Source organism: Gymnoscopelus microlampas (assembly GCF_963454915.1).
Source record: "Gymnoscopelus microlampas genome assembly, chromosome: 18".
In the NCBI taxonomy this organism is placed as follows: domain Eukaryota; kingdom Metazoa; phylum Chordata; class Actinopteri; order Myctophiformes; family Myctophidae; genus Gymnoscopelus; species Gymnoscopelus microlampas.
In genome coordinates, this window is record NC_139955.1 from 20,760,798 (window position 1) to 20,772,922 (window position 12,125).

A 12,125-nucleotide genomic window follows, 5' to 3' on the forward strand; every position below is an offset into this window, starting at 1 on the left:
AATTGTGCATCACAGAATGGAGTTGCCATAGTGACAAATAAATAAATAAAACGTTAATATTTTTTTTTAAAGTCTTCCGTATAAGAACAATTATTTCTAGAAGTCACAAAACGTTGACATCATGAGCAACAATTTATAATTGTACAATTTGATGAAGGCTATACATTAGATATGCCGTGCAAATGTGCATTTTTGTTTTCATATATCTATGCTGCTATTTGATATAATCATATCTACATAATATAAATGTACACTATATCAGTAATGTGAAATTATCCTTTGAACAAAAACAATACTGAGAACAGAGCTTAATTTCAACTTTATCAGGTAACAATAACTTGATGGGCAGAGTGTAGCCTTATATATTTATGTGCTGCTGTGGCATTGGTTCATTTTGTATAATACTGTGATTAATATCACACATTTTAAATGTAATTCTAACAACAACAAAAAAACGGTTATATAGGCCTTGGTGGCACAGGTGGTTTCAAAAGCCTATTTTATCAGGCTATAGCAATTGAATAATAACTTTAAAAACAGCAGGCTATATAATATATGTGTTCGAGAGTGATAACTCTAGGCTACTAATACAGGTTTAAGACAACAATTCAGACTTGAAAAAATAAAATAAAGCTCCATATAGCACCTATACGACCTTTAGACAGCGCGCGTAAAAGGCGCGCGGGATGTGTCAAATGAAGCCGCTACTGAACGGGTGGGTGTCCGCGTGGCGTGCCACGGTGTGACAGTGTGACAAATACACGCGGACACCCGCTGCTCGTTAAACGCCTCATCCTCTGACCTCTGTCGGTGTCATTGTTTTCAGCATGACTGGCAAACTCTCTCGCTGCAGAGTACACTACAGGGGACTCTAATATGGAATTGCTTACATTAAATGTCAAAATGTAACCATCATGCGTTGTTACGTATAGGCGATTAGAATATCAGTCAGAAGGAACTTTTTGCCCAACTGTGTTTTAAATTCAGGATAATATACACACACTCACATCAACTGTGGGAATAGAGTTCTGACACAAATAAAAAGAATACTATTATTGTCAGCATACTCTCATTAAAATGTGTTGTCACACAACATAGAAACAAAATAGGCCTACTTTGTTGAAATGTGTATGTATTCATTGGACGTTTTTCTTTCTTTCATTGAAGTTAACAGTGTCTGAATCAAAATATCTAAATCATCAACAAATATTTGGCAAGGTCCATGAGCATATCCCTTACAACTTAGAACAGTTAACAAACAATGGCGTAAGTGCATTTTGAAATTACATGTCACGAAATTAATTAAATTGTCCTGCATAAAATATTTAATAGCCAATAACTATGCCATGTGTGATGTCTCATCTGGCTTGCTTCATATTAGCCTAAATGTTATATTTTTGTCTCCTCCCTTAAGGTTTTTTTTATTTACTTTTAGCTCAGGCTATGATGTACAGATTTGTTTTTAAATATTTACTTATTCAGTAAATTATTAACTTCCCAAATGACTTTACTCACTTGCCCTGACTCTGAGATACACATTTGAACCGGAGCGCACAATTTTGAATTTATTTCCACAAAAGTTTTACAAAAAAATAATAAATAAATAAAGCTTGCTCAGAGTTGATTGTGGTGCGAGGGCGGTTTGGTTGGCTACTGTACCTCCAGAGACATGGGGTTGAGCAGCATCATTTGTAAAAAAATAAAATAAAATAAAAGTTTTACTATTATTATCAATTTCATCTTTTTCTCTCTTTCTTTTCCAAGTCAATATTTTTAGCATGGGCCGTGCGCGTGCACATGCCCAAGTTTAAGCATAGAGAGAGAGAAACACTTTTGACGCACGTGGAGCGCATATAGGCGAAGTATTGTCAATTTTCCCACGCACGCATCCAGTTTATTTAGTGAGTGTAATTCCAGGGTCAAATTGAAAGCAGAGGAGAGGAGAAGAGAAGAGAAGAGAAGAGAAGAGAAGAGAAGAGAAGAGGAGAGGAGAGGAGAGAAGAGGAGAGAAGAGGAGAGGAGAGGAGAGCCCCCAGAGCTGATCTTCATCATGAGTTAACAGAATGGATCTTACAAACAATTCAGAGTAGTTCGTCTATAAAATAGACTCGGCACCAGAAACTTTAGCGGTGCGTTGTGCGCAGTAGATTTAACACTGTATCTAAAGTAGGCTAAAGTGGTTTCTCTGTTTGTTCACATGAATGCTCTGGACTGCAGCTCGTTGCTCGAATCCCGAATTTAATTGACAACGCTGCGTCCCGTCATGTCAAAACTTGACTTTCAGGGCGTCCCGTCATGTCGAAACTTGACGTTTCAGGGCTACTGAGAAGAGCGGCACAATGTGACACATTGGAGTGAGAGCGGGTTGACCAGGGACATAATGACGGGGCTATTTGCTGGGGGAATGTGCCGTGATGTCGCCTTCCTAAATCAACTGATCGTTCATACGTGATTATTATTTACCTTTGGGCAGCCGTGTTCGCGTCCAAAATCCCCGCGCTCTGCATCCACGAGCGGACCGGCGTCATGCCGCTCGTCAGCGGTTCCTCCTTCATGGTCAGGGCTCCCCGCGGGAGACTGTCCTGGATGGAGAACATGAAAGTATAGCCTTCTGGGAGCTCTCTCCAAAATAATCCTCCGTGCACCGCCACTCAAAAAGGCAAGGCCACCTGGATTAACGACGAGGCAAAGTGAACAGGGGAAGGAGCTTCTTCCCCAAAGTGCAACAAGGGGGAAACGCTATAGCGGTCCTTATCCAGAGACGAGCGCTGCCGTGTATCCCTCAGGGTTTTCCGCTTTATTTTAAATTCCAGCACCAGTTCAGTGCCGGTCTCTCAAGTTGAAAGAGAGGGTGGAGAGAGAGGGCGAATGTTAGAACAGTTAAAGCATCTCCAAGGACAGGAGGAGAATCAACCGGGATCTAGGAGACCTTCTCGTCGGGAGGAGGACAGAGGAGAGGGGAGATGCCGATGCTGATCAGAAGAAGAAGGCGAGCACCACACGCGCACGGGATCGTGAAATGAAAAGTGGGATAACACGAGCGACTGCTTCAAAAAGGAGTAAAATGAAATGATTACCAAACAAGAGGGAGGGACGGACCATGGAAGGCTTGCTGCTCTCCCGGGGGAAAAGGGGGATTGGGTAGCAAGAAATCTCATTCCCTCCCCTCCCTCCCCGCTTCTTTCTGCTGCCTCTGTCCCAGCGGAGAGCACCTTCTCTCGGGTTCGAAGGCTCTAGTGCTCTCGGGGGGGGGGGGACAAGCATGGTCCTGACGTGGGCGGGGCCTGTCCCAAAAAAGGAAAAGCCATTTGAATATCAATTCCGTCCCTCGCCTCCCATTGGCCGAAGTCACGCCTTACGTCATTTTTTGAATTCACCGCAAAAAAAGGTTTCCTGCATGTTGCCCCATACAGGACCAGCCCCTGTGCGTGCGTGGACGGACGCTTCATGAATATAGACACACAGAGATGAAGCACCTCATTAAGATCCCTGTGGCTATAGGCGTGATTTGAACATTAGCACGTTCCTCAATACTTTCTCAAGTGGTCCATAGCATGGATGTGTTAACTATGCTTGTCCATCACCTGACAATCTGACATCAACACTGAATCCCATTCAGCGCTGAAACATCTTGCTTCATTTTACACCAGTGGTTTTCAACCCTTTTCATATCAAGGTCCATTAGCCTACTTATTCGGCATTTGAGCCACGGATTCACCATTTGATAAGATTTAGCCTCTCAGACTTTTTAGATTTTGTCCACAGTTTCATGCTGTGTTGATGTAGGAGATAACAGGCAAAAATTGTTCAAAAATGACTATTCTTCTACATTCTATAATTGTGTAGACTTCTTGTAAATTAAGTAATGCAGATGTTTAACAATAATTTAACTCCCGAAAGCGTAAAATGAAACCGAATGGACAAAGGGTCCATTCGGTTTCATTTTACACTCTCAAGAGTTAAAGATCTAATAAGGGTCCATTTGGCCACCAACTCTCCATCATTTAGCTGGGGACCACCTGGAACCCCCTCAAGGACCACTGGTGGTCCCCGAACCACTGGCTGAGAGAACCACTGATACATCTGTCTATCTATAACTATAGGCTATATACACCCACATCCTTGCAGCGGTTAAGTGTTGTTTAGTTCGGTGGTGCCTTCAAGGTTTTTGTGGCTGATGCAGACAGTGGATCAATGAAAACATTTAATACAGATCCAACAATATGACATCCCGAGTACAGTCCCTGCATGGCACAAATTTGCAATTTTACGCATGGACATATGGCTGTAACTGACGCGCGCACGCGTGTGCACGCACACACACACACACACACACACACACACACACACACACACACACACACACACACACACACACACACACACACACACACACACACACACACACACACACACACACACACACACACACACACACACACACACACACACACACACACACACACACAGTGTCCACAAATCCTCAGTGTTCATTTGATCCCTTTGTAACTCTGGGAGTAACCAAATGGACCCTTTTGGGTCTATTTTGTTACATTTGTATACTCTCAGAGTTACGCATGCACGCACGCACACGCACACACACACACACACACACACACACACACACACACACACACACACACACACACACACACACACACACACACACACACACACACACAGAAGGAGAGCGAGAAGGAGCGAGAGCTCCCGTGATCATACACCAGGTGGGAGAGCCGCTAATAGGCAGTAGTTTGGCCGGCCGTCGGTATAGGTCTACAGCAGCACCGGAGCTCGTGATTACTGTAATAATTTGGCCGCTCTCTGATCATTCATCTAGCTACTCATTACTTTAGATATTTTCATTCATGCAGTTGACATTCATGTGAACGGGCTAGGCCATGTAGCCTATATTATTATTATTATTATTATTATTATGTGCACAGATTAAATGATTAGCCCATCTAATAGGCCATCTGAAAATATTTTGAGCCAGGGACCCCTGTGCCAGATTTGTGATGTTAAAATGTTTTTAAAATGTCACTTTTTTATAGATGTAAAATAGCAGATCTACAAGCTCATAGTGCTTGCATCCCCATGGTTGTGAGCTTGTAGATCGGCTATTTTCAAAACCAATCTTGAAATGTCTTAATTAGGCAATAAGAATGACACATTAATAGGCAATAATCACAACAACACGAATGTCAATAATAATAATATTTGCAAAATGCCATTGCAGATAACTGTTATGCGATTCGCTTTTCATTTTTGGTTTCCAACATTTTCAGCAGTCATTTTCGTGGCAAGTCTAAAATTACGTTAATTAGCAAAACTCCGCAGCAACGCTGATTAAATATTTATCAAACTTTAGCCTCGCTGACTTCCGAGACCGAGGATATCCTCCAGGGAACACCAAGCGTCTGGATACCAAGGAAAATATTTCTCTGTGAAAAAGAGAAAGTCAATGAAACGCTGCCAAACATGTTTTGAAGAGATGTTTTCCGATAGCCTATACTGCCGTGGACATGTGATGATTCTCTTTAAATCGGCTGGCTAATGATTAAGGCATAGCCAATATGCATTGGAAATTAATGGTCTAATGGAATAATAATAATTATAGCTAATAATTATTAATATTATTATTCGTTAAAATGTAGACCTTTGTTCAAAGCTCGCCCGGTTACTATAGGCTATGTTATTTCGGAGAATACTTTATTAGTCTACTGTCGCCACATCTGTTATTTAACTATCTGCATCACAATTCTGCCAATATTAAATTCCACCGGCATTTGAACAATAATGATGATGATTATTAGGCTATTGTTGTTGTTGTTGTTGTTATATTATTATTATTATTATTATTATTATTATTATTATTATTATTATTACCCTTAATATTATTATTAGGCTATTATTATTTAATTCATTTATTTGAAGTTGGCCTGTTCGTGATTCTTTCACTGTGAGCGGGGTTAAAGATGGGAAGTGAAGGCCAAACCGTCCAGCCGGGATAGGATTCCCAAAGGAGTCATGATGGAGGGGTCTCTATTCTATAATCTGGTGAATTTACGGCGTCCTGTGGCTTCTTATAACTCGGACAGAATGAAAAAGAGCGGATCAAATTCCCCTGTGACATTTGAAATGTTGAGGCAGCAGAGCCATCATCTGATCCGCACCTCACAATTCACCAAAGTTTTCTTCATCTGAGTCAGTGTGTTACAGAAAATACCACAGACACCAGCGGCGCCTTTGGTCTGTTGCAAACCAATGCACACCAGACCAGTTTACTTGGTTACTATACCAGTGGTTCTCAACCTGTGGGTTGGGACTCCCAACATGATTTTGGGGGTCCCTAGATGACAATGAAGTGACAATTTAAGGACTTTTAAGACCTTTCTAATACCTTAAAGAAAAAGAAAAAAGACCATTACTGCATTAACAAACTATACTATAAAAACTGGTCGAACATTGGCCAAATTGTCAAATAATATATAAGAAAGAGGCAACATTTGAGAAAATAGCACGACGCAAGGTGCTGTGAGCTTATAGATCGGCTATTTTCACAATATGTATCTGTGGTGGAACCGAGTCAAACAAAACTGAATGCCTAAACTCCTACAAACTTGTCACGGTGGGGGGTCCCCAGTTCAAATATTTATTATTTTGGGGGGTCACGGTCTGAAAAGGTTGAGAACCATTGTACTATACAATGCACAATTCACTTTTGTGAGGTATCTTTATTATGGCTTATAATTAGTTTGAACAAACAGGCCTAAAACGAACAACCAGCGCTACTGGATGAACAGGCAAGGCCTGTGTGTCCAGGGTTTTAAAGGCCTGTTGAAAGGGGCCTGAAATTTGTCTCGTGAAAGTATTTGGCATTTGAACTGTGGAAAATCATCGTGAAATGCTGCGGAAGAAAACAACATATTTGTTCTATAATAGGTCTAGTGAAGCAATTCAAAAAGTAAATTGGTTCCTGTTGTCTAGACGTCGTTCTATCTCAGGTTTGATGTGAGGAGAACCAGGAGAGTTCTGATGTGGGCCTATGTCGCCACCTAGCGGTCAAAGGAGTACATTCAGATGGATATCAGCTCTACCAGAATAACTTTTAATCTTTCATCCTCACAGTATTTGTGAAAATTATAATTATTTTACAGGTTAAATAATTTCGCAATCGACACTTAGCCAAATTATTATTATTATTATTATTATATTTGTACTTTTTATATTGAAATATGTCATATTAAGTTGTTCGCCTATTGTAATTTAATATAGGCCTATTCATGTGCATGGGATATACACTTAATTAATTAAACAAAATATCACCCCATCCAGGCTACAGGTCCTTAGATAATGTACTGATATGAGAGTACTTAAACAAGGAAAAATAGCCTCACTATTGTGTGGACTGCTGCACAGAAGCCTTAAGGACACCATGATCATAAAAGCTTGACTCTGACAAAATGTTATTCTTCTACGAGTTCGTACCAATCTCAGATGTCATTCTGCCAATATCGAGCACAGGCCACACAGCTGATGGGGTATTCTGTCAGATCTTCTGGGCTGCATCAGGGGGCATCGGCACATTCCAGCAGGTGGGACATGCTGCACTGATCCACAGCTGCACGTGTCTTCTGTTGTGATCAAAAATGTTGCATGTAGAAAATGTTAAACACACTTTTTAGCATTCTATCAGGCTTTGCTTAACAAAGGCTAAATGTGAGAATCCAAACAAATCCTTCCTCTTTCTTCTCAGCTCCTCCAGGCTGATATGGAATCAAAGCCCCCTTGATCAGTGTATCCCAACCTAAAGCCGAGCACTACCCGCTCACAGCTTCAGACCGCCTGCCGTGAGGGGCCTTGACCCCCTTTCAACCATCTGAGGAGCGTTTAACCTCTCAACCACCTACAACACCACCCTGCCCGTTGGCCTCGCTCTGTCCCACCTACCACATTAGGCTCACACACACACACACACACACGCACGCACGCACACTTTAATTATTCTATTTGTATCTGCACAAAAAGCGCAAAACAGATCCAAACACTGATCAGAACAAGAGATTACATTATGGTCAAACCAGGTACAACACATGCTTATTCACACACACAGAGGAAAAAGATAGCACATTGATGACTTACTATACAATATACAGAAAGTGACAGATTTTTCCCTTCACTACTCAAGGATATATGAAACATCGTCTTCTTCAGATTTAGCCTACTTTTTTTCATTTCTTTTGTAATCCTCCCAATTGCAGTCCCCGGAGCACAAGTTTGTGAACGTCGCTCAGACTAAACGAAAGGACATTAAGTTGACATTTATATCCTAAGGCCATGATACCTTTCTGATTTGGATGTGAAACAAGTGTACAAATACAAATCAAATGGGCAGCGTATTTCCATAACAGAATTTCTCATTTCATTAATGAACACAAAGTAGTCTAGTTTGCACACACACACACACACACACACACACACACACACACACACACACACACACACACACACACACACACACACACACACACACACACACACACACACACACACACACACACACACAGTTATTTAATTGTAGCCTACATAATTATTTTGTTTTTTATTTCACACTTGTTTTGGCGATGTAGGTTTATCAAAATCATGTCAATAAAAACTCTACTTTGACACCACACCAACTGGTTTTATCACATCAGTCTGTTTCATGTCCAGAGAGAGCCTACTGGAGTTGGGTCGAATGGGACTGAATTGCTCAATCAGGACACTTTCCTCAGGTTTGGGTTGTAAATCAATGTCATTCAATAATTCAGCTATGTGGTTTTTACTACATATACGGGAGGAATTTATAAGTGTGGGCCTCACAAAATGTTATAGAAGGATCGGTTTGAAGTTAGAGTTAGTTTCAGGGGCCTGACACATTTTCAATATACCTATATAGCCTGCCTAATTTACCATTGATAAAGTCCAGTCACGAATGACTGAATGAAAAATAGTTACGGTTGTATTTGTCAAATAATCGACCAATGCATAAATCATTTGCAAAAGCATTAAATGGTATAGCCTGGCAGAGTGTGATTGTGAAGGTGAGATGCTTCTAAGAGGAGAATTTGCAGTCACTGCATAACTGAAGGGGACGACTGCCCTCTAGTGGGGAATCCAGCAAATTACACACAATCCCGTATGTTTTACATAGCTGTACTTGATAATGAGAATTACAGTTGTAGATTGGCTATTTCGCCAATGTATATGAAAGTGGTTACATTGATTCTGATGCTCGGGCCCCCCTGGAACCCCCTCAAGGATCCACATGGGGGTCCCCTGAACCCACTTTGAGAACCACTGTTGTAGGCCTACGCCCTACAGTAGGCTACACTCATTTTGGCTATCTCCGCCAGGTCGAGGGCTGGAAACAGAGATGATATTGTCGGCCGTGTGTGTGTGTGTGTGTGTGTGTGTGTGTGTGTGTGTGCGCGTGCATGCGTGCGTGCGTGCGTGTGTCTCTATCTGTCTGTCTGTCTGTCTGTCTGTGTGAGAAGCTAATCTTATAAATCGCTGGACCAATCAGCATCAAACCTTTTTGCATGCCAATAGGCCAAGGAAATCACTAATCACTCTCCACTCTTTTTCAAATCGTCCTTGTCACGGGGCAGCCTGTGCTCTATAGCCCTAATTTGAGACGCGTAGATTCTGCCAAGTCCCCGAAAAGATGTGCTGTGATTGGCCAGTAGTCACTTTGAGTGGCAGTTGGGGCAAACGCTCGCCCCAAAATATGACGGCGCTGAGTAGGCTCAAGCGAACTTGAGCCACAAGAGGCACCACCGAGCGAGCTAAAGCAAGCGAGTTGCCGTGCTGAACGTTGTGAAGACTACGCGCCTCCGTCGTGGTCCAAAACTACACTTTATCGGCAAAAAAACAATTGTCCACAGTTGTCGGAAAAAGAGTGCCAGCAGTGGAGATCAATCGCCGGAGGTTGGGGTCGGCTGTCTAATGCTTAACGAGCTACGCCACCTAACTAGTTGGAAAGATAGGCTTCTTGGCTGTATAGACCAATTATTTGTTTACCAACATTGAGACTGGATGCACAGGTGATTGTTTCATACAATCACAGCCTGTTGTTTCGTCGTGTGTTGGCTAGTGCTGCGCGCCCTACCTAGACCTGACAGAATGGGTTTGACGCTTGCGCAGTATGACGCTTGCAACCAGCGTGACGTTGTCTGTTAAGGGGTCAATAGGGCATAGCAGTGGTCCAGGGTCCTGGTGAATCCTGACCATTAAACATTTTTTTCTGTGATTTGTTTTTATTTTATATTTAATTATATGATATACTATATTGAATTAATACCCTTTGTTTTGCCGTTTTCAAAAAAGTTTTTTCACAGAATCAAACCTTTTATGGTCATGATTCACCAGGACCCAGGATGGCTTGATTCTAGACTTAAAATAATTGATATCAATATTTTTTGAAATGTCAATGGGAAAAATGCATTGAATATTTTGAAGTGGAACCAGAAAATGGCTGCCACTGCTATGCCCAGAATGTGACAACGCCCCCATTGTCCCCTCTGGGGCGGAGTCCTTGTTTTCTAGTTTTTGCATTCAGCCAATCGCGCGGCAGGCAGGGCGGGGCTTTGGAGAATGTAGTTGTAGAACAACTAGAGGTGCGGGTCGCTACGCGACCCTTCCGTCTAGTCGCTGGCGCGAGGCTCTCGTGAAGTGGGCTGTAGATGTTTTGGACACGCAAACCAAAAGCGAGAGCAACAGTGTTTCCAGACGCAAACCGAAAACGAAAGCAAACTGAGAGACGGACACATTTCCCGTTCATCTATCTATGTATTCACACAGGCTCTTGCAGGAGCAGAATGTGCGGCACAGATTGATGAAGCAGCACGCTCAGCCCAGCGAGACGGCGCGCGCTGCGTTCAACCCTCCCAAAGAGTCAGACAGACAGTATTTGGATGGGGGGCGGGGTTGCCGGGGTTGCCATGTCCAGGAGTTGTAAGCGTGAAGTGGCGTGTAATTGGTTGGGGAAAGTGCGGCGACGCATGCGCAGTGCGCAGGGCGGTGTTTTTGCATCAAGCTGGTTGCTTGTTGCTCGCGCGCAATCTGGCAACAGTGATGGAACTTACACACACGCAAACATTCGACAGTGGATTCAAATTGTAAGGTAGATATCATGCATATGAGACACTGCAAACACACAAGCTACACAGCTGCTTCCTATTAATTGAGGACCATCAAACCGGTTGGGAGGTGACTGTTTTAGTAGCGTCAGTGTTGAATGTTTTATCATTGGTACATATGCATTGTTGAACATTGAAGGACTACACATATTTTAAACATGTTTATTTGTTTGTTGAAACTGTGATGTTAAATTGATTGTAGGTCACCTGTGCCTCCTCCTGCAGTGCTGGCAATCCTGTTAATTGGGAAGGTGACAAGTACTGTGGAGGAGGAGAAGGGGTGTTTGGTTTCAGGGGTTAAAATAAATGTGTTTTTGATTGTCTTGTGAATGTATGGGTGCCCAGAAAGAAATATGATTTTTAATGGTAAAAGATTAGTTCATTGTGTAAAATAACGCATGGGCCCCTTGTTATCCGTATTTGAGTTAAAGGTAGGGTAAGGGATTTTCTTTGGTTAAAATAAGTGTTAAATTGCTCTATATTCTGATAGTACTCATTGCTATAGAGTGTTTGTTCAGTAAAAGGAGTCTCCTTGTCTCTCCAGCTCTTTATACAACAGAAAATGCATTTTTGTTTCAGTTTCAGTTTCATTTCCAATTTTATCCAATCAGGATAGAGAACTCAATCAGGATATAGATTAAACAAGTGAAATTGGAAGTGATGACACTAAGAAATGAGCAGGCAAAATTGGAACTGGAACACTATAAAAATGAAGCTTAAAAATGGGTACTTTCTCCTGATTGGCTGAGATTTTGACACCTACCGGAAAATGTATTTTCTGTTTATTAAAGAGCTGGAGAGACGGGGAGACTCCTGTTACTGAACAATCACTCTATAGCAATGATTACTATCAGAATATAGTGCTTTAACGTTTTAACAAAATACTTTTTGTTTTAACCCAAAAATATCACTTACCCTACCTTTAAATTAGTTAGTTTGTCC

General features: G+C 41.9%; 1 protein-coding gene across 6 annotated transcripts in view; it reads right to left on the reverse strand.

Moving 5' to 3' along the window:
* The window catches only part of LOC311033526 (transcription factor COE3), a 124,793-nt gene extending 121,710 nt beyond the window's left edge, over positions 1-3,083 (reverse strand). For all 6 annotated transcript variants that reach the window (XM_084041071.1, XM_084041069.1, XM_084041073.1 and 3 more), the window contains exon 1: positions 2,464-3,083. In XM_084041071.1, coding sequence (XP_083897197.1) covers positions 2,464-2,597 — 134 coding nt within the window. In that variant the 5' untranslated portion in view covers positions 2,598-3,083. The remainder of the gene's footprint in view (positions 1-2,463) is intronic.
* Between the last annotated feature and the right edge of the window lie 9,042 nt (positions 3,084-12,125).